We start from the raw sequence: 26,005 nt of genomic DNA on the forward strand, positions 1-26,005 counted from the left end.
GTTTGCTGGGTTTCGCTGGGTTCGCTGGGTAAGGCACCACAACTCCACCGGCCGGAGATGAGGGTCCAGCGCTAATCACGGCGGCAGCGTGGATGTCATGCCCTGAATCGAGGGCAGATGTGTGGAAATTGGGAGCAACAGCAGAGAGTTACCACGGAACTCTTGGCCATGGAGTTTGTCAAATAACGGTGAGGTGCGGCGGCAGGCGGCAGGCCAGATTCGCAGTTGCCGGTCCCACGACGACGATATCAGCACAGCAGGACTGTGTACGGAGTAGAGAGTAGAGTGATCATCGGGTGACATTTTCCTGGCGGGTGGGAAGGGCTGTTCTTGGCGGTGCTGGGGCTTCCGGGTATACACAGTACTGTAGTAGACACTCCCCGTGTAGACACACGCACCCATCCGATGAAGGCGTGCGGCAACCCATGAGCTATGGTGCAAAGCCGTGGCTTGTGGGCCAGGTGAACTTTGATTGATGTGGCAACGATGATGACGATAGAACTGGAGGTCCACCAGGCGGGTGCTGGAGGCCTTTTTTTTGGGTTCCGTCAGAGACCCAAGAATCATCTCGCCTCCTCATCCGCAGCATCGCTCAGCCGGCGAGTCGGTTATCGTAGCGGCGTGGATGACGAGGCTCGTCTTGGCCCGAGTCTAAACGACTGACTGACTGACTGACTGACTGACTGACTGACTGACTGACTGACCGACCGACTGACTGTGGCCGGCTGGCTGAGTGCTTAGGTCGAGACGTTTGCGGCCTCCGCGTGGTAATTCCATGGCGCAGCACCAACCGCAGGAAGCCGCCGTCGGTCACCTAGTCAATGGGCTGCTTGCCCGCCTGCCCACCTGCCCGCCTGCCCGCTCGATTGTTGAGGAGGCGGAGGGAGGCGAGGCGTTGGAGGAGGCCGTCCAACAAATCCAGTCGCTCTTTGTCACCGGTTGTTGTCAAGCAGTCCGTTACTTTGCGCCTCGAGTCGTGTGAAGAACCCGAGCACGTCTGTCTGCACGTATGTACTGTACGTTTTGACATGGACCAGATGAATGCATCATACGGCATACACCAAAAAAAAGAATTCCGAATGTTTGGCGCCAGACCTGTGGTGCTAGTCGGCCCAGGGCCTGGCCATGCTTGTTGCGGCCAACACCTCCAGAACTGTGTCTGTTGCGTGTGTAAGGGCAACATGGGCAACTGCGAACAATGTGCCAAGAAGGCACGCGGGTCGTGGTACCTGGGTACCGTCGGCCAGAGCTCCAATCATCTGGGACCTCCTGCAGCCAGCCCTGCAAGAAACTGCAAGCGCGGGCTGGGCATTTTTGCACAGCCACCACGCTAAAGGGGAGGATCCATACTGGCTGGCTCCTTGCTCCCTGACAAGCCTGGCCCCCTGCTCCTGTCCCCATACCTTGCATCCCTGCCGTGTAACTTCCTCATGTCTTGTTTCCCCTGCTACCGTGTATGTGAGATTTCAAGGTAATCTGTACCCAACTCTCTGCACAGTACTGCTGCTTGCTATTACTACACTCGGCACCCACTTGGTGCTTGCTTTGCCTTTCTCGTCTGCTTGTTTGCTCGCCCTGCCTTGCACTGCCCTACGCGGATGTTCGCCTGCAGACCGTCTCCTACATAGGACAAGCCCATCCGTCCACCCGTCCTCCACCCCCGACATCCAGCCTTGTCGTCTTGACTGAGCCTGGTACCACTCCGTCCCGGAGCAGCATGTTACTGTAGGCCGCGACTTGCATACCGCCGGTATCCAAGTGCGAGCTCCGCGCCGCCAGCCACGACACCCTCCTCCACCATGGCTCCTGCTAGGCCCAGGGCCCCTACCATCACCATCGATACCACCGCCGTCAGCCCAACATCCGACGCCGACGACGTCGATAATAATAATGATGCCGCCGCCAACGCCCAGCATGGCCGTGGCCACTCCCCAATCTCACCCTCAGAAACCTACAGCCCCTCCACCGTCGTCGATCAGACCGTCCAGACATGGTCATCCCAGAGAATCACCATTGAGACTTCCGATGGCGTTACCCGCACCCAAGTAGACACGGAGCCGTCCTTCGAGAGCAGAGAGAGCCGCCCCACCAGCCCTCACAACGTTTCCAGCCCTATCTCTCGTGCAAAGGACCCCTCTCAGACTTTCCTGGCCGTCCCCAACCATGGCGGCCCCCGTTCCAGGCAAAACAGCGTCGACTCTGCCGACGAGTCCCACCCGAGATCTTCCACTCAGGTCGACACCAACACCACTCTCTACCAGAGCGAGCAGGGAGAAGCCAAGGGCAAGGTTTCCATGGAGCTTGACCACGCCCAGGTCATGAACGACCCTAATGCCCTCAAGCCTGACCAAGGCAAGGAAGCAGACTTCGAGGTGGACAACAACCCGTTCGCCTTCAGCCCCGGCCAGCTGGGCAAGATGTTCAACCCGAAGAGCCTTTCGGCTTTCTACCGCCTGGGGGGACTGGGAGGGATCGAAAAGGGCCTACGTTCCAACCGATCAGCCGGATTGGGTGTCGACGAGAAGCACCTGGACGGCGCCGTCACCTTTGAGGATGCGACCGGCACTGACAAGCTCAAGACAGAGGGCGCAGAGCCCACTCAGCCCGCGGCCAGCACCGCTCACCCCGATGCTCACGACCGAGACCAAAACTTTGGCGACCGGAAACGTGTTTTCAAGGACAACAGGCTCCCTGAGAAGAAGGGCAAGAGTCTGTTGCAGCTGATATGGATCACCTACAACGACAAGGTGCTCATTTTACTGTCTATTGCTGCTGTCGTATCTCTGGCAATCGGCCTGTACCAGACCTTCGGCACCCACCACGACGAGGACAGCCCAGCAGTTGAGTGGGTCGAGGGTGTAGCCATCATCGTTGCCATCGTGATTGTCGTCATGGTCGGCTCTCTGAACGACTTCCAGAAGGAGAGGCAATTCGCAAAGTTAAACAAGAAAAAGCAGGATCGGATAGTCAAAGTGGTCAGATCCGGAAAGACGATTGAGCTGAGCATCTTCGACATTCTCGTCGGAGACGTGCTCCATCTCGAGCCTGGCGATATGATCCCGGTCGATGGTATTCTGGTTGAGGGCTTTAACGTGAAATGTGACGAGTCCCAAGCGACAGGAGAGTCGGACGTCATTCGAAAACGCCCCGCCGACGAGGTGTATGCTGCCATCGAAAATGGCGAGAACCTCGCAAAAATGGACCCCTTCATCCAGTCTGGCGCCCGCGTCATGGAAGGTGTTGGCACTTTCATGGCTACTTCTGTCGGTATTCACTCGAGCTATGGCAAGACTCTCATGGCCCTTAACGACGACCCAGAGATGACTCCGCTCCAGTCCAAGCTTAACGTCATTGCTGAGTATATTGCGAAGCTCGGAGGTGCTGCTGGTCTTCTGCTGTTCATTGTACTTTTCATCGAGTTCCTGGTCAAATTGAAGGGCAGCACTGCGACACCCACCGAAAAGGGTCAAAACTTCCTCGAGATTTTTATCGTCGTTGTTACTATCATCGTCGTCGCTGTGCCTGAAGGTCTCCCTCTGGCAGTCACCCTCGCTCTCGCCTTTGCGACGACTCGCATGCTGAAGGACAACAATTTGGTACGACACTTGAAGGCTTGCGAAGTCATGGGCAATGCCAGCACGATTTGCTCAGACAAAACCGGCACCCTCACGCAGAATAAGATGCAGGTCGTTGCGGGGACGATCAGCACGTCTCACAGGTTTGGCGGCGCGCCAGCTAGGGAGGGCCACGAGCCAGTACCTTCTGGGACATTGGACGTCAGCGCCCCGGAGCTTGTCAAAACACTGAGCGCAGATGTGAAGGAACTGCTTAAGAACTCGATAGCTCTCAACTCGACAGCCTTTGAGGGTGAGGTAGATGGACAGATGACTTACATTGGATCCAAGACCGAAATGGCGATGCTTACCTTCGCAAAGGAGCACCTAGCCATGGGACCAGTCGCGGAGGAGAGGGCAAACGCCAAGGTCCTTCAACTCATCCCTTTCGATTCCGGCCGCAAGTGTATGGGTATCGTTGTCCAGCTTCCCGATGGAAAGGCGAGGCTTTACGTCAAGGGTGCCTCCGAAATTGTCCTTGCACAATGTACCTCGATGCTTCGCGACCCGTCGTCCGACTGCCGCACTACTCCCCTCGGCCAGGAACACAAGGACACTATCACCAGCCTGATCGAGCACTACGCAACGCAGTCTCTGAGAACCATCGGAATTGTGTACAAGGACCTGGACAAGTGGCCACCACCAAGGGCTCGACGTGTTGACGGCGAGAAGGATGAGATTTCATTCGAATCGTTCTTCAACAACATGGTCTTCCTCGGCATGGTCGGCATCAAAGATCCCTTGCGCGAGGGTGTTCGGGAAGCTGTGAGAGACTGCCAGATCGCTGGCGTCGTTGTCCGCATGGTGACTGGTGACAACAAACTGACAGCTCGCGCTATCGCTGAGGACTGTGGTATCTTGCAACCAGATTCTATCGTCATGGAAGGCCCAGAGTTCCGCAACATGCATCTATCCGAGCAGCAAGAGATTCTGCCACGGCTCCACGTTCTCGCACGTTCGAGCCCTGAAGACAAGCGCATCTTGGTCGGTCTCTTGAAAAACAAGGGCGAGGTTGTCGCTGTCACAGGAGACGGCACCAACGATGCACCAGCCCTAAGATTGGCCGACGTGGGTTTCTCAATGGGAATTGCCGGTACCGAGGTTGCAAAAGAAGCATCCGCGATTATCCTCATGGACGACAACTTCAGCTCTATTGTCAAGGCTCTGAAGTGGGGCCGTGCTGTCAATGATGCTGTCAAGCGTTTCCTGCAGTTTCAGCTGACCGTCAACATCACCGCTGTCGTCTTGACATTCGTCTCGGCCGTTGCTAGCAACGATGAGAGCAGTGTTCTGACGGCTGTGCAGCTGCTATGGGTTAACTTGATCATGGACACACTCGCGGCCTTGGCCCTGGCAACTGACCCCCCACAGGACAGTGTGCTGCACCGAAAGCCCGAGCGCAGGACTGCGTCCATCATTTCGACAACAATGTGGAAGATGATCATCGGCCAGGCGATCTATCAGCTCGTCATCACGTTCCTCATCTACTTTGGTGGCAACTCGGTCATCCCCGGTGATGATGCCAATGACGCCCAGATCCAAACTCTGGTCTTCAACACATTTGTTTGGATGCAAATCTTCAACCAATGGAAGTAAGTATACGGAACTCATTTCTCAATCAAAAGCCAAGGAGACTAACAAGAGATAGCAACCGTCGCTTGGATAACAACTTCAACATCTTTGAAGGCCTCTTCAAGAACTGGTTCTTTATCGGCATCAGTGCCATCATGTGTGGCGGGCAGATTCTGATCATCTTTGTTGGCGGACACGCATTCACCATCGCTCCTGAAGGGCAGACGGCTAGCATGTGGGGAACCGCCATCGTCCTCGGCTTCATCTCGATACCCATCGGTATCGTCGTCCGACTCGTTCCCGACTCGCTGCTCGAGAAGCTCGTCCCTGAAGCCATCAAGCGCCGGGCACAAACCAAGGTTCCAGATGTCACTCTCTCCGACGACACGGAGCGGTTCCAGAACTTCCCGGCAGAGTTTGCCGAGATCCGTGACGAGCTATACTGGCTGAAGCGGTTCAAGGGCGGACGTGTTAACAATCTGAAATTCGCCATGAAGCATCCGAAGGAGGTCTTCTTGCCCAAGAGGAGCATGTCGCGACAGAACTCGAAACAAAACTCTCGTTCCAATTCCATCAGGCAGCCGCAGACCCCGACTCGGGAGAATAGTTTCGGCTCGAAGGGCGGCGACGGCGGTAGCAATGTCGGTAGCAACGTCGGAAGCAACAACGGAAGCAACGTCGGCAGCGTCACGCCGGACTCGAGGCACAGGTCAAGGTCCAACCGGTCCAGGTCCAGGTCCAACTCGGTGCTGGGGGCGGCGACTCTGATGACTGGTATCGTGGCGGGCAGTGTCGGCGCGGCGGGTTGGTCGCCGATCGATCGGGCGGGGGGAGACTGGCAGCAGTTCCCCCAGACGAAACCGGCACCTTCGCCGCTGGGTGCTGGTGCATCCTCTACGAAAGGAGACGAGAAAGAAGATGGAAATGGTAACGGCTCATGAGCGACTGTAAATATGGGATAGGAGTTATCATAGACAGCACGTACATAATTGTATGACTATACCGGGCGTAGATGAATCATCTCGCTCGAAATTATTCAAATCACTCACGCTTCTTTCCTCCCTACTTTCGTGATATGTTTGAGCAAAAAGCAAAACCTGGCGATGTGACCAATTCTATTTGCTCGGCCAGTCTTTTGGGCTACGCGATCTCTCGATCTTTGAAAAAGACTCGCTATCAACGCGCAACTTGTTCCAGACTGTCCACTCAGCATCTTACTAACTGCTTCAACCTAGATATCGAGTTATCGTTGGTGGCTTTGATAGCGTGTGCTGCTTCGGTACCCGTTACTATGTCTCCCCACCCATGTACTTTCCTTACTCTCTCTTTTCCTTTCCCATGTACAAACCAAGGCTCAATTGAATTCAAACACGTTCTCTGGGCATGTATGTGGGTGCCCTCTTGGGTTAGACGCTGCAGTGACAGATCTGTGTAACCACCGTTGGGGAGACCGCGTGTCTAAGTATCTGCCTCTATATCAATTAGCAGATCTGCCTGAGGGAGTTGTCTGATATGTCATTAATGGGCCCAATTTCCAGTGGACGCATATTTGTTTATATTCTTTCCCCTTGAGCAACGAAATCGTCCGGTTTCCATCGAAGAGTCCGTCACCCATGTGTAGGGCAGCAATGATTTACTTGCACGGAACTCTTTCCGCCATTCAAATACACTAACATGACATGCAGATCTGTGTAACACAAGACATAGATTATTCTCCGGTGACATGATCCAGACCTTGATGAGCATGCTGGTGCCGTCGTCAGATCGGCATGCGGCAGGGAGCTTTGCGTATTCTTGGTACATGCACGAGTACCGATATACGGCGCCGGGGTGAGAATGGACCAGACTGCCTGATGCGCAACGGGCAGCGAGCACTTGACGGTCCAGGGCCCAAGGCGGGCCACCTTTGGACACGGCCACCTCCAGAGCAGAGACTTCTGAGCACCTGTCTGCTCCGCAAGGGGCGCTCCGACAGCTCCTTCTCGGCCAGCCGCAGACAGACCCAGAATGTGATGGTTACTGACTGGCCCACTCCAACCGTCGGTGCGACGGTGCTACCTGCAAGCCGTGGGGGGTGGCCGCTCTGCTGTTGGCGAATGGCATCATGCTGTGGGAATGCCCCCCCCTTCACCCGAAGGGCCTCGGTTGCTCAGTCCCAGCGCAGGATGACAGCATGTGTGACTGTTTGTGTCGGCTCGCCCCCGTCCTCAGACGATCACAGGCGGACGGTCTGGGCCCGGCCCGGCCATCTTCGGCACCCTAATTGGATCGTTAGATTGCACAAGGCAGCCGACGACGTCGTCCCTGCCCGATCTCGTTTCTGGCGCCGTCCGAATCAAGGCACTGGCGCAGATGCTCCTGCCAGGTCATAGTGATGCGCAGCCTGAGTGCGCATCGCCAATGGGCAGCTTTCCGGTTTCCGTGCTGCTAGTCACGGCATCATGCTTCTCAATAAGCTCTCAGGGGCCTCAGGGCTGCCAGGTCATCATCATTGTGCCAAATGAGAGGGAGTCTTGACAGTTTGGTTTTACTTTTGACAACACACTGTGGAAGACGCCATCAAGTACGCATTTTGCAAGGGCAGTACTACATAGTACATGCGACTTGTGAGCCCTTGCCCCTGGGATTATCACCAAGGGTGGGCCATTTCTTCACTTGACTGAGCGGTAGGGACCCATACTGGTTTCTCTCGACCAGATGGGCCGATTCTCTCAACACTCTGTGTCATTAGCACTGTATCTGATGTATCGCCGTCACCAGTCATGTAGGGAGTGACAACTTGACATTTTCGAAACAAGATCCGCCTTAATTTCCTGCTGGGAGCGTTGCAGCATTGGCCGCCCCATTGCGGTTTTTCTTTTCTCGTGCTCACTTGAAGGGCCTTGCCATTACATGACGAGTCTTGTATGGCGGTGAGCGCCACGAGCTAACTTGGCATGATCAGATCCGGTCGGAATTGTGATATGTGACAGATTCTCGGGCTCGCACATTTACAGCTGAGCAGCACTCTCAGCCCTCTTGTTTGAAGAAGGAACGACAGCTGCATTTTAGCCGACCGGTGTGCTAGATCAGAAGCATGTCTCATCGTGAGGGCGATTCGTGGTTCAAGTAGGTCGGCTAGGGATATCTGCTTGGACACATGACGTGGGGGAACGGCGGCCATGGGGACAAGGGCGGACGGTGAGTTTTGGATACGCTTATTGTCGGTCTCTGATCTTTGAAGCCCTATGTGAGGGTCCCATTTCGAAATAAGGTTTTCAATGCCGTGGTATGGAGGGTTGAGCCCACGTGCTTGCTGCCCCTACCGTACGTCGTACACTATACACTGTACATCTCGCAGAGGCCTGCGATAAAATCGCAGTGGCCGATAGAAGATATGCGGGCCCGAAACAAAATGAACCACTCGGGATGAGCCGCCCGTTGACAGCTCTGTACCGGGTAGCCATGCGTTATAATCTGGTGGGGGCATGGGGAAGCAGGAGACGGTATCGGAATGAGCCACAGCAATGAATCACTGCCCAGCACTGGCAACTATCGAGGCGCGTCTGCAGTCGACCGGAAATAAAAGGCTCACAGTTGGACGGGCCGACTTCCAATTCGCTGGCGTTAGACGAAGGAGACGATCGAAGGCGGTGAATTTTGGGCCTTTACAATGCCGCAAGGGTTGTGCTCCCAGTATCTCCATTTTTCTTGGCCCTGAATATTTTCTCTCACTATTGCGGGCCACGGGACCAGGTGCGGACTCCTATTAGCCACCCTCGTATGGGACACCCTCGTATGGGACACTCTCGTATGGGAGGACGTTCTTGTGGAATAACATCCCGTAGATGAGTGTTGGACCTCAGACTTCGACCCGAGTGTACACAGTACCATGATGTGAGGGGGTCCGCAATGTCATAGCCCATGAGCAGGCGAGGATGGGAGGTGAGAGAGGATCGTTAGATGGGCCATGCACACGCCCTCTGACGGCAGTCGGCACCAACACGTTCGCAGAAGTAGGTTCTCATTATAGACGAGATCCGGAACGGCCCCTGGGTGTCATGTTGAGCGGATGCTGCATAAGCCGGGCCGAAGGAGTGGCTTCCTGTCGTTTCTGTTCTCTCTTCCGCGGCCACGGAGCCCCCACAGGTTGATAGGGTCCCCCACGGCTGGGGACGGCGCCATTATGAAAATGAAAGGGTGGCATTGGGCCATCCGGGTTTTGGGGGAGGGGGAAACGGCATGTATGTCTCTGGAGGAGCAAAGTGATGGTCATGTGCAGGAATCAGCAAGGTCAGCATCGGCGGGGTTTGCTGGATGGAACAGCCAGCGGAACCCTGGGCGCATAGATGGAGCAAATAGGGAGGGTCCCGGCCGCTTGGCTCATGTGTTCCTGATGGGATCGGGCAAGGGGCCGAAGAGGTCGCAGGCAAGCAGGCTTGACCACACGATAGTACTATGTAGTAGCGCAAGCCGGGAGTGTCTGCACACTGTCTGACTGTCCCCACCCTGAGGACCTGAGGCCCAGCCCCGAGGAAATGAAAGGAGGCGGGTGAGAAAGAAGGAAAGAAGATTTAGAAAGAAAATGGATCTAGCACTCTCGCACCGAGGGCGGACGACGCCAGCTGCCCAGGTGACTGAGAATGCGAGGAGCGATCTGGAGCCTGGCTGGCTGGCTGGCTGACTGACTGGCCAGGCAGACGGGCGGGCATGGCGGTCCCTCGGTATGGCCGGATCCCCACGTTGAAAAGAGGCTGAAAGGGCCGTTCCAGACAACCAGACTGGGTCGGACTGAGCGCACCTCGCTTAGGATTAGGCATATGGCAAGATGGCAGATAGACTAGTGTATGGTCACTTACAGCATGCGGGCTCGATGGGTGGACATATGCAGTCTACACAAAGTGTGGGACAGACATGGGACAGGACGTCCCCACTTGGACATCGATGCGGATCGGGGCCTTTCCGCCGGTCTGCATGGTCCAAATGGCAAGCATGTGTTGCTGTGAATTGACAAATGCTTGTGCCGATGAGAAATGCATCAAGTGGCAGAGTGGGTGAGTTGGGTAAGTTTGGTAAGGTGGTGAGGTTGCGAGTTTAGCCCCCATAATCTCGGGACACTCACGCGGGTACATGGCACATGGGACATGGGTACATTGGAACATGGGAGCATGGGTACTGTGGTACGGAGTACTCTGCTGTGGGCCCGCTGGGGGAGCCAAGCTGAATCGTGATTGGGCATGCCCCCCGTCCCACGCCTTCCCCACAACAGCCACCACCCTGGCCTGCCAGTCTCATTCTGGAAGCTCTTCTTTGCCTGTGCGGAACCTCGTCATCGGCCATTCGCACTGCACACTGCAGCACCTGAGCACCTACCAGCGATAGCGATATCTCAAACCGCCATCCTCCATCTGCTTGTGTGCCTGCCCAACTGCAGACTACTGTGGCTGCTACCAAACCTGGGACCGACCACGAACCCTGTGGTGCTTGAATCGGAGACTTGTCCGGGACCCCTGCAAGCCTTGGTTCTACCGAAGAGGTCGGATCATCGATCAACCACAGCACAGCACAGCACAGCACAGCGCAGCGCAGCGCAGAGCAGCCGCGGAGCAGCGGAGCGCAGACGCACTTTGTACATCACCGAAGGCAACACACAGCCCTGCCCCCCCGTCCCCGAGCCGGCCGCCGTGACGCATATCTCGACCCTCGAGTCAAGGAGAGGCGCCGGATACCACTTCTCTTGACATCCTGCAGTCCGGGGTCGCATCCACCGCCCTCGCTAACCTGCCCACACAACCAAGCACCCACGCGCCCACGAATCCACGAATCCACGCACCCACGCATCCACACATCCACAACCCATGCTGCATCTGCTGCCTCGCAGCCGTCATTAGCACTGAATCTCATACAGTCCACCCCGGCCGGCCTGATTGCGACCTTGGGCATCCGGATCTGACCTCGCAGCCGCCCAATCGCCGCCCCAGGCCTGCTCTGCCGTGCCCTCTTGCCCTCTTGCCCTCTTGCCCTCTTGCCCATTTCCTGCGATTTCATCAAGAGGCCCGTGGGCAGACCAGGGCATACCAGGACATACCAGGACAGGCCAGGGCACACCAGACCGACCACACGAACTACTCGACGCCCGCCCGGCCAGACGAGGCGAACTACTGCAGCCGCCTCACCTTGACGCGGGGACTCGCTTGGGCCAGCCGTCCAGGAACCACCCACAGCCCATAATCCCACAACCCATAGCCCAGAACCCAGAACCCAGAACCCAGAACCCTTAACCCACTTTGCTTCTGCCGGTCCATTCCCGTGCTCTGCCTCTCCCGAGCCTCGACCAGTCTCCAACATCCCTGTGCCGACCTGCTTGAGCCCCAGCATCGGAGCAATCTCAGGGCCTGCCCACGCTGTAGCCACCCTTCGACGCTTTCAAAATGTCGATAAAGTGAGTCCCCATCTCCCTCCTTCCACCCTATCTCTATGCCTGCTCTATCTTCGCGATCCCAAACCCCTCTCTCCCTGCCCCTTCCCTTCCTCTTCCATACCTCCTCGTCTCCGACTAGTCAGGACATATCTCCTCGTCTTGGTCACAGCGAAGCATACCGCCCACCCCCTTGTCTTCGCCTGTCTGCCCACCCCCATGGACCTCTACCAGGGTACCCTCCAGCATCAGAGCATCACGGCCCAGAGCCAGCCTCGGGACCCTTGTCTTTATAGCCATGACATTAACCACAAACGCAGTTGGGTCATGCTCAGCCAGAAGGGCGAGATACAGCCCCTGGAAGACGAGCAGATACTCTTGAAGACGCCTGGCTATGTGAGCCTCGAACTATCCGTTCCCAAGGCGTTGCGAACCTCCAACCCAAACTTCAGCGTGAAATGTGATTCGGGAATCGCATATGTCACCAACAGAAGGGTGAGCCCTTGTTTCCCTTTCTGTGGTATTGCGGTGGCGTGACTCGGCTGACTTGTGACTTCAAGATCATATATCTTGCTGAGCAGCCCACAGAGGCTTTTCAGTCCTTCTCGGCCTTCATACTCGACACCTATGACCCCCAGCCACGAGCAGGTGGGCTGCTTGGGTTCGGAGCCTGGCGATGGAGAGCCGAGGCCAAACCTAGAGCCGGTGGTGGCATCCCCGGCGATGTACCTCGTATCGAGATACTGCTGATCTTCAACCACGGGGGAGTAGAGGGTTTCCACTCAAAGTACAGCCTCATGCATGAGCGCCTCTCACATGCCCGAGACGTTGCAAGGGAGACGGGAACGCGCATCACCGTCCATGACGACGACCTGCCCCCGTACTCCGCCACGGGGGCCGGCAGTCCGCCTCAACCGCCGTCAGCCGAGCAGCCGGCCCAGACGAGTTCTGCTTCAGCCGAGAATCCGGCCCAGCCTCAGACTCAGCAGCCCCAGGCGACACCGAACGAGCCACCCCCAGACTATGATGAAGCGCAGGCCCAGGCTGTAGAACAGCAATTCGAGGAGAGGGACCGCCAAGACGCCGAGAGGGCTCAGTAGAAATGGTGCGCCGTGTGCGCTACGTTAGACCCGCAGAACTCTCACCCAGCCCTATCCCGTTCTCCGGTCGGCCGGAATCACAAAAGGGACATACATCACGATCGTTGATACCCACGTCATTTGTTCACACGCACAATACAGGCACTTTTGTCTCTGTTGATGAGGAGCTTGGAGTTCAGGAGCGGGACGAGTCATACCTGAATTTTGGTCCACGAATGTTCACGAATAGAATCTCACAAATAGCTCATGCTTTCGCTTTCCTCAGTATATATACTATTCTTACTTCTGCCCCTCAAACCTACATGATACCGTAGTATGTTCCGACCACCGACACCATCCTCTGGACTCGACTTCTTCTGCATGATGCTGCTGTCGTTGTTTGCTCAAGGGTTAGGGCTGTCTTGCACAACTGTAGGGACATGTACCTCAACGCTGGGGGTCCAACCAAGTTCACCATACCAGATTTCATAGCTCCCTTTGGTTTTGTTCCATAATTAATTCCTGCCTTCGCAATGACGTTTGAATTGGCTACAAGATTGAAATTCATACGACCGAGTGGAAAAGGCGTTCTATGTCAGGATCAGCCAGCTTCCGCAGCGGGACCCACAAGTCTAAGTGGCCGGGAAGGAACGGGCCAATCAACATGGCCCAATTACTTCCAGCCAGAAGTCATGCCGGTTTTTCTTCTCATGCTGAGAGCTTTCCCCGGCAGCCCGTCAACGACAACCGCCATCACTCCACTCCACTTCACCGTCAACACTCACAAGCCATTGACCCAAACTCAGCCCGCCAGCGCCGGTTGACAAAAGACACAATGGGTTTCTGGGACACGATCGCCGACCTCGCCGAGTCCGTCGCGCCATGGAGCGTCGCCGAGGCCGAGGCCCCTGCAGCGGAAGACTCCAAGGTGCGTTAATAACAGCAGCCAAGCTCGCCCTCGATCTGCGAGCATCCGTCCCACCGCGAGCTCTACGAATTTGTCCTATCGCAGGCCGCATTGACCGATTCCATTGGCTGACACTTCCATCCCCGACGTCATAGGCAGAGGAAGCGCCCGCCGAGGACAGCAAGGACGAATCCAAGGAGGAGTCCAGCTCCGAGGACAAGTCTGAGGAGGCTGCTGAAGACGAGCCTGAGGCCGAGGAAGAGGAGGAGGAGGAGGAGGAAGAGGAAGATGACGATGAGCCCAAGGACCCCAAGGAGGAACTCGAGGAAGGTGAGAGACGACCGCCCACACCCGAGATTGCCCGACAGATCGCGGACGGCTGCCACACCCACCGCCTGGGAAGCCCAGCTTCTGCCGTTTCTATGCTGCGTCCCGGCGAGTTCTGGAAGCAAGCGAAGACCCCGAGACGAGTGGGATAGCTACATTGCGGTACACAACAGAGGGCTGACGTAGTGTTCCCACAGAGTGCAAGGAGTCCAAGCAGTGTGCCCCGGCCAAGCACCACTACGACGAGTGCGTTGAGCGTGTCACCTCGCAAGAGGCCGACGGAGGTGCCAAGGAGGACTGTGTTGAGGAGTGTAAGTCCAGTTTCATCCATATACCAGGTCCTCTGACCCGGTGAGGCCGGGTCTCGATGCGCCGCACCACTGCGTCGGAATGCCCCCCGTACTGACATTTGACCTCGCCCAGTCTTCCACCTCGCCCACTGCGCGACGGCGTGCGCCGCCCCCAAGCTGTGGTCCAAGCTCCGATAAACCAACTTGTGTCGACCCAGAACCAGCCGAACCGGTGGCGACAAACCCCAAGGCCCCCCACCCGAGTGTCGGCGCCCGCGAGAACGGCAACCCGTGTTTTTCATTCCATTGCAATGTGTATGGATTAGAGGAACAACAACCAAAACTCCCCGCCTATAGAAAACGCCAGGCTTCGCGAGCGCTAAACTCAATCTTGAGGGAGGTTGAGGGTTTCGCCTCCACCGGTTCTAGCACACATCGATTGGGTGGAGTGGACATGCGATGGAAAAGAGACGAAAGACGATCAAGATGCGGCACCGTTGTCCCTTGTACAAATGCGTGACGACGAGTGACGATGGTGGGGTTGTGAGTGAGGAAGGCTCGGTCCTACTTGAGGCCGGTCGGTCTGCTTCAGTCACCTGTATCATATACACTCAAAAAAGACTCCCCGAAACGAAGACGAATTTTTAGATTTACACTGCTGCGTAGTACCCTACGGTCTTGTCGCTTCGGTCTCTCGCGTCCAGCCCACGTGGGATGGTCCTATTTGACCCCTACTTGCCCCCAAAGAGGGGCATGCACAGAAACACTTACGCACTTAGGGTGGGGAAGGGCAGAGAGGTGTGATGTGGGGAGCCAGATCCATAAACCGGGTGCCTCTTGTGGCGACGCCTGGGCTGGCTTCGGATTGTGAGAGGTAGCCAGACTGTGTCATCTGGGCTCCGACTGCCACACTCTAGTTGGCGAGCGAGGCAGGCCGACTGACTGACTGGTTCTAAGGCGAAGTCTCAGGGATCCAAGGACGGTCACGATATAACATCCCAGAGCACGGGATACCGCGTCCCACTTGGAAAACCTCGACATGGGTGGGCACAGGCCCTCCATCCACTTGGGACAGACTGACATCCTCCCAGTATGGAGCAGGTCAAGACGACAGACAGTACACCCCCAAAACGAGGGCAGTCCAAGTCGACGTACAACAGGGGACAATATCCCGGCTGAGCTCCCGTGACCTACATACCATATCCATCCAAGTTCCCACTCCATGGACTCAGCCGGGCAGCAAAGGGTATAAATAGATGAAGGCTTTCAGCCAGCAACGCTCGAATCCCTCGGGCCGTCGCCACCTCGACCGTGTGTGCCATGGTGCGGTACCCGCCGCACGACAGGTATTGTGGCATAGAACGTCTTCCCTCATTGTCGGAATGTGTTTTACGCTGACGAGTACTGGGTGGGCTTGCTCATGCGATGCGTAGGGATCCCGCGGCCGCCCTCGGGTCTGGTCCTAAACTTGGGCTTGGACTGGCGCAGATGTTGTAACGACGGTAGCCGCCGCCGATAAATGCTGTTCTTAGTGGCAGGGACAGCCGTAGGGACAGCCTTCTGGCCCGTTATGGATGGGCCTTAGAGGGGAGACATAGTTCCACCCGGCGCCTCTTGTCCCATATGGCGGGATTGCATGTTTTTGTAGGTCCTGTGTCGCTCGCTGATGGGCTTGTTTTAAGGCAGCCACAGTTTACATATGAGCTTGCGGCTCGATGTCACGTAGATATAGTGCTTGAATTGGTTTTAACGCGTGGCTATGAACTCGGGTGGGGTGGGGCCGGCTCCTGATCACTACGGGATACAATCAAGGATGTTTTACTTGAAAAGCAAAGAAGAAGAAAACCAGATGTCTTCAAGGCCGGCCATGGGACCTCTCGTTGTCAATATGAGCAGGTCCTAGGTGCGTGCCTAAAACATCGACTACGGGTTGCCACCATAAACTATAGTTACCAGTTGGGATAATATATCCATCCCACTGCCTTTCACTAATAAGAATGGTAATAAATTTCGTGCCGTTGCGCACAGCTTTACTGTGGTAGTCTACAGACGTTGTTGACCTTCGGCAGGCACAGTAGCATCAGAGTTTAAATGCAACACAAAGGGGTTCCTCCCGCGCACCGGACGGTACGCCTGGTCCGCGGGCGCCGAGTTTGCGATGGGACCCGGCCGGATCTGCACCGGACAGAGCACATTGGCTGCCCCCGGCCCCGGGTTATGCGGGGAAGCAACCAAATCTCGGAAGGCTAGGTAACTTGGGGCTGGGGGTGGCTGCTTGTGAGTTTGAGCCAGGAGCTCGGCAGAGACAAGAGATAGATAGGTAGAGATAGATAGATAGTCTTGTGGTTTGCTGAGAAGGCGCCCTATTCTTGTGGTGAGCGAGGCGGACCGATAAAAGGGTAAAATGTTCGGCCCAGGGAAGGTGACATATCACATAACCAATAGATAAATACTGTGTATTCTATGATTGTACAAGCTTATCAGCCAGCCAATCTCAGTGGTTTTCGCATCATGCATGAGCGCGGATGTCAAGCGCTGGTGAAATGAGAGGCGAGGCGGCTCAAACAATGGGAGGAATTTTCCATTTTGATACGGGCAGGCCATCCAGGCACCAGGGCTGGACCATGTCCCACACTGGGCGGGCTGGCTGGTCCCTTGAACGGCCAGAACAGCCCACTTGACCACGGGAAGTGGCCCCGAAATGCGTGGTGTAGTGCAGAGAACCACACTGCAGGGAAGAGGGTTGATTGGGGCATGGGCAAATGGGGAAGAGGGACCCTGCTAACAGTTACACCCGTGGGCACCAACGCGTGCTTCGAGCCTACTCGAATAGGCGTAACTTCATGCACCTCGAGTCCCCCTCCCCAATGCCACGGTCTATCACATCCCTCTCGCCCACAATACATCCCATACATACATAACACGGCCGGGCCGGGGGCAGGACACCCTCCTGACCTGTCGATTCCACTCCTTTCTTGATATTGTGGGATAAGACATACATACAGGCACGCCCCTCCTCTTTTCATTCCTTATTCCTTCTCGGACACGCTTGCTGCCCCTGCCACGCCTGTCGCGAGCCCGAGGTGATGATTCAAAGCACGTGAATGAGACGACATCGGTTCTAGAACCGCACCACATCAGCTCACATCCACCGCGACATCGTCCTTCACCTGGGGCGAGCACGTTGTTCACCTACTCGCGACCCAGTCGGTCAAGAAGCTGCACCGAACGATAAAGCAGACACGCCAGCAAAGCGAGTAGGCCTCATCCTCCAACCTGGATCTGCCTCAATTCTAGCCGGGTATTTGCAGAGGTTAGGTGCACCGGGTCGATACGTGCAACCGTCACTCAGCGTTGCTCACGGCTTCCTGCGGTGGTACTCGATATCACAAAGTCCCAAGTACGACACTGCCAGTATGGGATCCGGCGCCGTTGACGGAGACTGGAAGGATGGGTGCACGCGCATAGAAAGCGATCCCGTGGTCGGACGAGGGGTTTCGGGCTCGAAAAGTGACGATGTCGACCTGCCAGATCAGATCCAGGACAGGTCCGCCAGGGGATCTAGTGGTCGCCGATTTCCACGCCTTGGTCTTGATGCCTTGTTCCACGAGTCGCGACCCTCTCAAGAGCTCGCCGGAGACGGCACCGTCGAGTTCTTCAAGGTCTACAAGAGGAGGTGGTTTGGTTTGGTCCAGTTGACTCTGCTCAACATCGTCGTGAGCTGGGATGTAAGTCTGATACAAAATGCTTCTTTGAAGCTGTGCGACGTGTGCAATCCTGATACCACAGGCTCCAAGCCCACACACATGCACATGAGGCTTATGCAGTGATCGTGGGTGGACGATCGAGGTTGCATCGTACCTGCGTCGAGGACAAAATGAGGCTGACCATTCCTATCATGCTAGTGGTTGACCTTCTCACCCGTCGTCTCCAGTGCTGCCGAATTCTTCAACACCTCTGAGAGCGCCGTCAACTGGTTCTCCACCGCTTTCCTCCTGGCATTCGTCGCCATCTCCCCGGCCGTCATCTATGTGCTCCACTGGGGGCCCAAGCCATCTATCATCACGTCTTCGGTGCTCACCCTCTGCGGCAACTGGATCCGATATGGCGGCACTCGCACCTCACCTCCCAGCTTCGGCCTCACCATGTTTGGGCAGCTCCTCATCGCCTTCTCACAGCCCTTCGTGCTGGCCGCGCCCACGAGATACTCGGATCTGTGGTTCACCAACCGAGGTCGCGTGGCCGCCACCGCCCTGACGAGTCTGGCCAATCCTTTTGGTGCTGCGCTTGGGCAGTTGATCATACCTTTCTGGGTCTATTCCGCAAGTGACGTGCCCAATGCCGTCTTATACGTTGCTATTATTGTGTGTGACCCACCGCCCCCCCCCCGGCCCCAACCGTCACTGGGCAATGGACCCGCACCGCATGCTAACATGACATTCAAGGCGACTGTCTGCGCGATACCCTCATTCTTTCTCCCGGCGAAGCCGCCCACGCCGCCCGGCCCCTCGGGCGAGACCCAGAAGCTCCCCATCCTCGAATCACTTCGCATCCTCAGCCGCTCCCCGGAGTTCTGGATGATCTGGGGTTCCTACGCCGTCTACGTAGGCTTCTTCAACTCCATCTCCTCGCTGCTGAACCAGATGATGATGCCCTACGGCTTCGACGACACCGAGAGCGGTATCGCGGGTGCTATCCTCATAGTGGTCGGCCTCGTCGCCGCGGCCATCACCTCGCCCATCCTGGACCGCACCAAGACCTTCATACTGGCCATCAAAGTCGCCATCCCCATCACGGCGCTCTGCTACCTCATCTTCATCTGGATGCCGGCGACGCGCGACATCGCGGGGCCGTACGTCGTGCTGGCGGTCCTGGGGGCCTCGAGCTTCAGCCTGCTCCCCGTCGCCTCGGAGCTGCTGGTCGAGGTCACGCACCCCGTCAGCCCCGAGGTGACGAGCACGCTCGCCTGGACCGGCGGCCAGCTCCTGGGCGCCATCTTCATCATCGTCTCGGACGCGCTCAAGGCCGGGCCCGGCGCGAACCCGCCTAACAACATGAACCGGGCGCTTATCTTCCAGGCCGTCATCGCCCTCGCTGCCACGCCGCTGTCGCTGTGCCTCGGCCTGTTTGGCCGCGCCGACAAGGTGCGCCTGAGGCGGGTCGAGACCGATCGGGATCGGGAGCGGCTGGCTGCGGAGAACGCTGCTTCTGAGGCGTGAGGCCTGTGGGTTGGAGTCCACACTGAGAAGGGCCACTCACGCAGTGACTCTCGGTCGTGGTAGTGTTTTGTAATGCGCCTTGGATACCTGATGACCCTGGCTAATAAATGTGTGCTTTTTGTCGAGCAGAATATTATGATTATTGTACTTTTTTTAGTTTTGAGCTGTATAAACGCCCCATATTTATATATGCATGCGATGGCCGTTCAACCACGTTAACTCATGGTGATAATCCGGACCAAAGTCGTCGCCGGTCATCTAGTAAACTTTTCTCTCTTCCTCGAGAGGCTCACATGGCCCCAGCTAGGCATGCCTACCCGGTCAAGCCGGCCTCCTTCATCCTCGTCTCCCACTCCAGCCTCAGCCTCTCCATCTCGCGCCAGCACCGTGCCCCCGTCTCCTCAAACTCAGCCCTGCTCTCCTCCGTGACGAGCCGCGCGCCCTTCTTGCGGCCCTTGATCTTCCTGAGCGGGCCCGTCGCCCCGTCGTCGTCCTCGAGGCCCTCGACCTTGCCCCGCCACCCCCACCCGTCCACCTCGGTCTCCTTGACCAGCGCGTTGCCGCGGATGTCACACGCGGAGCCCCACTTGACGGCGCCGGCGCCCGCCGCGTCCAGCGTCTCCTGGGTCGCGAGCGCGAGCCACACCATGGCCACGGCGGCGTTGTACGCCGTGTTGGTGTGCCAGGCGGACCCGAAGTAGCGCGCGACGTACGCCGCGAAGGTCCAGAGGGCCTGCAGGATCATGGGCAGCGGCAGGATCGTCGTCACCACGATCCCCGGGTGGCACACGTAGACCTTTGGCGGCTGGTGCTCCCCCTCCCCCCCCTCCTCCTCCGCGGCGGCAGCAGCAGCGCCTGGTGGTGATGGTGGGGGGAGCCGCCAGTACGGTGCGCTGTGGGCCCGGGCGGCGGGCAGGTCGGCCGTCAGCACCAGCAGGTCCGTCAGCCGCTTCGTGCTCTCGTATGGCGCGTTGGTCTCCAGGCCCTGCAGGTCGTCGGGGCGGAAGTGCTCGCGCGCCGCCTCGACGCTGCTCTCCCAGATCAGCCTGCCGGGCGGGATGCCCGCGTCGGCGCCTGGCCCCCGCCGCCTGCTGAGGAGGGGCAGGATGGCGCGCGCGAAGAGGTAGTGGCCGAAGACGTTGGCGCAGAACAGCTGGCCCACCAGGGGCCTCGCCCTGCCGCCGTCCCTGCCCCCCCTGTCTTCTTCCTCCTGTTGCTTCCGCGGCGGGAGCGGGTCCACCGTCATCCCCGCGGGGGCGACCTTGAAGGTGGGCCAGGTGACGGCCTGGATCCAGCCGGCGGTGAGGAAGTTGTGGGCGGCCTTGAACCAGTCGACGCCGGTCCAGCCGCCCATGCCGGCGTTGAGGACGACGGCGTCGAGGCGCGGGACGCGGACGCCGCCGTCGTGGCCGTCGAGGGGCAGGGTCGCGCCCACGAGGCGCGAGGCGGCGGCGTGCACGGTGGCGAGGTCGCACAGGTCGAGCTGCAGGGAGAGCAGGTGGACGCGGGCGGCGGTGTCCTGTGGGCTGCTGCTGTCGCCGGTGCGGGCGCGGAGGCGGGGCGAGGCGGCGGTCTTGAGGAGGTGGGCGCGCAGGTGGCGCGTGGTCTCGGCCGACTTGCGGGCGTCGCGGGTGGTGGGGATGAGGATCAGGTGGGAGGTCAGGGAGCGGGTGGCGAGGAATTCGTCGATGAGGCGCTGGCAGATGCCCAGGCCGACGCCGCTGTGGGTTGTCTGGTGTCAGTGCTGTTGTTGTTTGTGTGTGCTGGGCTGGATTGGGTTGGTACGTTACCTGTTTGCGCCCGTCACCAGGGCAAAGAAGGTGTCCCTGGCAGGGACGTCTGCCCAAGGTGCTGCGGCAGCCATTGGGCGGGCGTCTCTGGAGCAATGGTGCTCAGGTTCCTGACAGGTGGGCTCGCAGACCAGACGGAGGTCTAACTCGGCCGTGTCTTTTGCTCTTTGCGTCACCTGGTGTGGGCTGGACTTTTTTTTTTCAGGTGCAAATAGATCAAGTTGCCGGCCATTGACGCTCGTACAAGCTCAAGGTATGGCTGGCTATACACACGGTCTGCTCATCGGACTGAGGTGGGTCGGAGTGGGATGGGACATGGTGTAGAAAGACAAGGACATGGTCACATGGATGGGAAGGCAGAGTTGACGTCGGGCAATAAGAACCGTGCACGCTGCTGCAGTTTCTGGCCGCCGGCACGCCAGACAACAGCTCACAGCCATGACATGGAGCTGCTCTTGTTGCGCCATCTGGACTTGTTATCACCCGTCTGCATTTTCATATACCTAACTAACTAATTTCGTACTACTACCATGTCGCGCTTCAGTCCAGCAGTCGGGGCTGCAGCGCCAACACCTGCATCCGCCCACCCCTGTCCGGCCGGGTAGCTTCCCTGTCGCCCCGGCCCGCGTCCGTCGACCGGTGTCCCTTTCCGTGTTGTCGGCGCCGGACGAGGCGAGGCGCAGATACAACAGAGGTGGGATTCCGTTTGTCTTTGGGAGGGAAGGGGGGTTGCCAAGTGCCACGCAACAATGTTTCGCCGCATTGTTTGTTTTCCGTTTGACCACAGAGTATGTATGCATATAATAGAGCCAGTGCCGGCGCCTGTACATGTCAATGTAACTCCCAGGCCCGGCAGTGCTCTTCCAACCTCTTCCAACACCAGAACCCGCCCCACTCCCACCAACATGCAACCAATACACTCAGACCTCAAGGCTTTCTACTCCGGCACCGACATGTCGGATGGCCTGGCCGCCATCGAGAAGAACAACGCCGCAAACATCGCCAAACAGGCCGGCCGGTACGACGAGGCCGTCCGCCTGCACGTCGAGGCTGTCCGGCTGAAGGTTCGACTCTACGGGGCCGATTCCGTCGACGCCGCCTTCTCCTACAACATGCTCGGCGACGCCCTGCTTGCCGCCGGGAAGCTCGACAAGGCCGCAGAAGCCCTCGAGTTCGCCCTCAAGGTCAGGGACGACGTAGCATTTGGCGGCATGGGGCTTGGCCCGCGCATCGATGCTGCTGCGAGCAGAGACAACATGGCCCGCGTCCTGGAGGCCAAGGGCGACTTCCCAGCAGCACGTGAGCTCCGCCTCAAGGGTGCGGACAAGGGACATGTAATCTGCGGTTGTTTGAAGGTGCGCATCCTTCTCTGGGGATGAGAAAACCACAAGAGCTTCCTTGCTTATTACCACCTATAGTGTGTGACCCCTGGCGGTGCCCTGCTCTCCCGGGCACAGTTGAAGGCATGTGGCGCTTGCCGTTCTGTCTTCTACTGCAGTACGGCATGCCAGAAGAGAGACTGGAAGGAGAGACACAAGCCACTTTGCAAGAAGCACCAAGCTGCCAGCAGTTCAAGTGCCGACGCGGCCGGAACTGCGGTGCCCGCCTGAGGCCTCTTCTGTTCTGGGACAGAGAGATGATTGACATGATATCTGCACAGGGGTGCTCCGTACTTAATTAGCCATGGTCTTCGCATTCTAGGTTGGAAACGAGGCATATGAATCTTTTCGGTGGAGAAATGACCATTCTGACTGGAAGGTACGTCAACTAAGAGGCAGGCTTCTGGAGAAGAATGTACTCGCTGGCATGAGCTTCTTGCCTGTTGAAAGTGAGGAGTGTGTACACCCCTAACCCTGACCCATGTTGCTTGACCGAACTGGGCAATCCATATACGAATTCGTCTTGACTGATACAGGCAACTCCATCCCAGCCTGACGACTCAGCGGCCAACGATGTTCTCCAACATTGCTTGATTCCCCCATTATCATACTCTAGAGCTTTACGGGGAAATAATCAATTGTTCGAATAGCCATGAGGGCATGATTGTCATCTGTGTGAGGGCTCGTGCGCAGTGGGCCACACTGACTGCAGCCAACAGTCTCATTCACTCGAGGCGCTAGCGCCCATTCTCACCATAGGCAAGTGTTTAGACCTTGGTCCTGCAAGCCCAAGGAGATCCTTCCCTTGTCTAAAATATCTTGCTGACTTAGCAGTAGTTGGTGTATCATTCGGGTCAGCTGTGTCTCCTTTGAAGCTACACCGATGGCAATGGGAAGGTCGGTCATCATCCTGACCGGCGCCCCAGAGGCCGACCGGCTGGACTGGGACAGCCCTGACCTCCTCCAGACTTTCCAAGACTCCATTGCAGCTTTCGCGGGCCTTTCGAAGCAGTCGAAACATGATCCTCCACTATCTACAGCGTCTCAGGACAGATCTCTCTTGGACATCCCCCTATGGCGCTCCCTCTCGCTGCAGCGCACTCACATCCCAACCGGTTTCTCCCAGTATCACGATCTGAACATCGTGAACAATTTCCCCTCCAGCGCCGACTTCCTCACCACCGCCGGCATATCCTTCGACGCCGCTTCCCAGGGCCTGAGCCAGGACGACTCCGCCGGCCACGAGAGCAAGCTGCTGGCCGAGTGGTATGAGCACTCGCTCGCGCTGCACGACGACCTGGTCTCGTCCCAGCTCGTGCCGCACGACTCCCAGGCCCACCACGGCAGCGGCGAGCACGATTCCCCCGCAGGCGGCGCCACCGAAACCTCCAAGTCTACTTCATTCCTGACGACCAGCGACGAGGGCGACTCCACGACGGTCCTCACTAACGCCGCCGACGACGCCACTATCGTCGTGAGGACGCCCCTCCAGCCCGGCCGGCAGCGCACCGGCCGCCCCTCCGCGGCGGACCACCTCTCGGACCTGGAGGACATCCCGCCCGCCCGGTACCTCGAGTCGATCCGGCCGCAGACCATGACGGTGACGCTCATCGCGGGCATCATCAGCATCGCGGCCCCGCGGGCGGTGGAGACGCGCTTCGGCAGCGCCAGGACGCTGGTCGAGGTGCTCGTCGGCGACGAGACCAAGTCGGGCTTCTCGGTGACGTTCTGGCTGCCCGGCGGCGGCGATGGCGCCTCGTCAAGCCCGCTGGCCGGCCTCAGGGCCCAGGACATCGTGCTCATGCGCAACGTCGCGCTCAACGTCTTCAGGGGCAAGGTCTACGGCGGGAGCCTGCCGCGCGGCATGACGGGGGTGTACCTGCTGCACCGCGGGCGGAGGCTGGGGCCCGGCGACGACGGCGGGCACTACGCGGCCGCTGACCTGGCCGGGGCCGGGAGGCGCGGGGCGAAGCAGCAGAAGGTCCACCCGCAGCTGGACAAGACGAGGCGGGTGAGGGACTGGGTGCTGAGGTTCGTGGGCGGTCCTGGCAGGCCTGCTGGCGCTGGCGATACCGGTGGTGGTGGCACTCGGAGGTCGACGCGGACGAGGAAGAGGCCTGCGCCTAGGGATTGGAACTTGCCTCCGCCTTTGGACTCGCAGTGATGCGGTTTTCTTGGACGAGCACGACACTCTTGATAGATTTGGCGCACAGTTGGGACGGACGGGAGGTCTTGGGTGGGGGGAGGGGTGAAAGACTTGTTTCAGTGATACCCAAATGCTACTGTTTTCCACGCAATACCGGAGCACATACGATGTTTCTTTTAGTTGACTTGTCTAAAGCCTCAAACTCATGACTCTCGTCCGTAGCAGCCGATTAAAGCGCAGTTGAGAACACGATGTACGAGTGGCGCTGATGCGCTGCCCTGGGCGGCGCATCCACCAGTGTCATAACCTGTCCATAGAATGCCATATGGGATCGAGCAAAAAAGAAGTGATGAAGTTTTTAACCCCAAGCTGTAATCGAACCACGACTCTCCCGAAACAAAAGTACAAAACAACACAGGTAGCCAGTTCGAACCAAGGGGGGGGGCCAAAAGAGAAAGGCGCCACGTCCTTCCTCACGCGCTGCCACCTCATTCGGTGCTACAGCGCGTCCCTCCTTTCGGTAATTCCTGTTCATTTTGAATCAGGCGCTTCGGGATATTTCTTTGCAGTGACTGGCTCCCACCGACTTTTAAACGGTGGGCACTGTGTCTGGAGTCATTGGCAATTGTGGTTGGACTTACTACCTTTGGGTTCGGCTGCCAACTTGTTGTTAGGATAATGATATTTTTTCCACTTTCAAGTCGCTCGCTTTACCGCCAGGCCAGATTACCTCGTCGTGATCATTCTGTAGTTCGGGGGGTCTATAAGGTTGGGACGAAAGGTGAATCGGTGGTGGCGGCCGGGGTCTTGCAGGGGGGCTACTGCTTCTGCTGCTGTTTCTGCTGCTTGGATGGTACCTAGGCATGCGAAGCTTCGCCTGTAGGATCGCTTGGGACTTGGAGCGAAGCAATCCAGCGAGCAAGACGTCCTGCGGTCGACGTTGGTCAGGACATGACAGTCCTTGCGATGGAGGTGTGATCTCCCTCTCACGCCCAACACGCTCCAAGGCCTTCTCACCAACAACTTTTTGCAAGCAATGTCAAAACGCTTGCTCGATCGAGTCGCCATCCCTTCCATTACCTATCTATACTTTGTTCGCACGGAGAATTTGAGTTTTGTGAAATATATCCACATCATCCTGCCACCCATGGACGGGCGCTGAGCAGAAGCTCATTCTCGAGCCTGTTGGCAAATTGGCCTTCTATCATTTCAAACGATGTCTGACACTGGAAAATGCTCCTCTCTGTCCCACAGATTGATGTTGGTAGATATGAGCCCTTCTTGT

At 57.7% G+C, this 26,005-nt stretch overlaps 8 protein-coding genes across 8 annotated transcripts; 6 read left to right on the forward strand and 2 right to left on the reverse strand.

The window, feature by feature from the left end:
- Window positions 1–1,459: 1,459 nt before the first annotated feature.
- KVR01_000623 (uncharacterized protein) lies at window positions 1,460–6,230 on the forward strand. The gene is made up of 2 exons (XM_044789662.1): window positions 1,460–5,206; window positions 5,263–6,230. The coding sequence occupies exons 1-2, from the start codon at window positions 1,800–1,802 to the stop codon at window positions 6,125–6,127; spliced, it is 4,272 nt and encodes a 1,423-aa protein (XP_044650572.1). The 5' UTR covers window positions 1,460–1,799; the 3' UTR covers window positions 6,128–6,230.
- Window positions 6,231–8,161: 1,931 nt separating this feature from the next.
- On the reverse strand, window positions 8,162–10,234 carry KVR01_000621 (uncharacterized protein). Its single transcript, XM_044789036.1, has 2 exons — window positions 10,025–10,234; window positions 8,162–9,956 (listed from the first exon to the last, which is right to left on the reverse strand). Exons 1-2 carry the CDS (start codon window positions 10,105–10,107, stop codon window positions 9,740–9,742), a joined length of 300 nt encoding a protein of 99 aa, XP_044650570.1. The 5' UTR covers window positions 10,108–10,234; the 3' UTR covers window positions 8,162–9,739.
- A 273-nt stretch (window positions 10,235–10,507) lies between these two features.
- On the forward strand, window positions 10,508–12,971 carry KVR01_000920 (uncharacterized protein). The gene is made up of 2 exons (XM_044792310.1): window positions 11,585–12,078; window positions 12,144–12,971. Exons 1-2 carry the CDS (start codon window positions 11,803–11,805, stop codon window positions 12,681–12,683), a joined length of 816 nt encoding a protein of 271 aa, XP_044650869.1. The 5' UTR covers window positions 11,585–11,802; the 3' UTR covers window positions 12,684–12,971.
- Window positions 12,972–13,497: 526 nt separating this feature from the next.
- KVR01_000484 (uncharacterized protein) lies at window positions 13,498–14,384 on the forward strand (the record flags this gene model as incomplete). Its single annotated transcript, XM_044787374.1, has 4 exons — window positions 13,498–13,590; window positions 13,725–13,899; window positions 14,094–14,207; window positions 14,320–14,384. 4 exons carry the CDS (start codon window positions 13,498–13,500, stop codon window positions 14,382–14,384), a joined length of 447 nt encoding a protein of 148 aa, XP_044650433.1.
- A 2,690-nt stretch (window positions 14,385–17,074) lies between these two features.
- Window positions 17,075–19,405, forward strand: KVR01_000788 (uncharacterized protein; the record flags this gene model as incomplete). The annotated part of the gene is made up of 3 exons (XM_044781541.1): window positions 17,075–17,914; window positions 18,092–18,550; window positions 18,632–19,405. Exons 1-3 carry the CDS (start codon window positions 17,603–17,605, stop codon window positions 19,403–19,405), a joined length of 1,545 nt encoding a protein of 514 aa, XP_044650737.1. The 5' UTR covers window positions 17,075–17,602.
- Window positions 18,752–21,650, reverse strand: KVR01_000688 (3-keto-steroid reductase). The gene is made up of 2 exons (XM_044787635.1): window positions 21,196–21,650; window positions 18,752–21,126 (listed from the first exon to the last, which is right to left on the reverse strand). Exons 1-2 carry the CDS (start codon window positions 21,267–21,269, stop codon window positions 19,719–19,721), a joined length of 1,482 nt encoding a protein of 493 aa, XP_044650637.1. The 5' UTR covers window positions 21,270–21,650; the 3' UTR covers window positions 18,752–19,718.
- Window positions 21,651–22,100: 450 nt separating this feature from the next.
- Window positions 22,101–22,805, forward strand: KVR01_000803 (uncharacterized protein; the record flags this gene model as incomplete). The annotated part of the gene is made up of 2 exons (XM_044788379.1): window positions 22,101–22,550; window positions 22,614–22,805. 2 exons carry the CDS (start codon window positions 22,101–22,103, stop codon window positions 22,803–22,805), a joined length of 642 nt encoding a protein of 213 aa, XP_044650752.1.
- A 652-nt stretch (window positions 22,806–23,457) lies between these two features.
- KVR01_000749 (uncharacterized protein) lies at window positions 23,458–24,738 on the forward strand (the record flags this gene model as incomplete). The annotated part of the gene is made up of 1 exon (XM_044782755.1): window positions 23,458–24,738. One exon carries the CDS (start codon window positions 23,458–23,460, stop codon window positions 24,736–24,738), a length of 1,281 nt encoding a protein of 426 aa, XP_044650698.1.
- Window positions 24,739–26,005: the final 1,267 nt, after the last annotated feature.

This window comes from Diaporthe batatas (assembly GCF_019321695.1).
Source record: "Diaporthe batatas strain CRI 302-4 chromosome Unknown Contig00001, whole genome shotgun sequence".
Lineage (NCBI taxonomy): Eukaryota > Fungi > Ascomycota > Sordariomycetes > Diaporthales > Diaporthaceae > Diaporthe > Diaporthe batatas.

Bases quoted from the DNA above. Each gene is read 5' to 3' on its own strand.
- KVR01_000920 (XM_044792310.1), top strand. From the start codon at position 11,803: ATGGACCTCTACCAGGGTACCCTCCAGCATCAGAGCATCACGGCCCAG. The intron at 12,079-12,143 runs GTGAGCCCTTGT...TGTGACTTCAAG, and splicing joins CATATGTCACCAACAGAAGG to ATCATATATCTTGCTGAGCA.
- KVR01_000688 (XM_044787635.1), bottom strand. From the start codon at position 21,269: ATGGCTGCCGCAGCACCTTGGGCAGACGTCCCTGCCAGGGACACCTTC. The intron at 21,127-21,195 runs GTAACGTACCAA...GACAACCCACAG, and splicing joins CTGGTGACGGGCGCAAACAG to CGGCGTCGGCCTGGGCATCT.
- KVR01_000623 (XM_044789662.1), top strand. From the start codon at position 1,800: ATGGCTCCTGCTAGGCCCAGGGCCCCTACCATCACCATCGATACCACC. The intron at 5,207-5,262 runs GTAAGTATACGG...AACAAGAGATAG, and splicing joins CAAATCTTCAACCAATGGAA to CAACCGTCGCTTGGATAACA.
- KVR01_000621 (XM_044789036.1), bottom strand. From the start codon at position 10,107: ATGTCCAAGTGGGGACGTCCTGTCCCATGTCTGTCCCACACTTTGTGT. The intron at 9,957-10,024 runs GTAAGTGACCAT...AGGTGCGCTCAG, and splicing joins ACCCATCGAGCCCGCATGCT to TCCGACCCAGTCTGGTTGTC.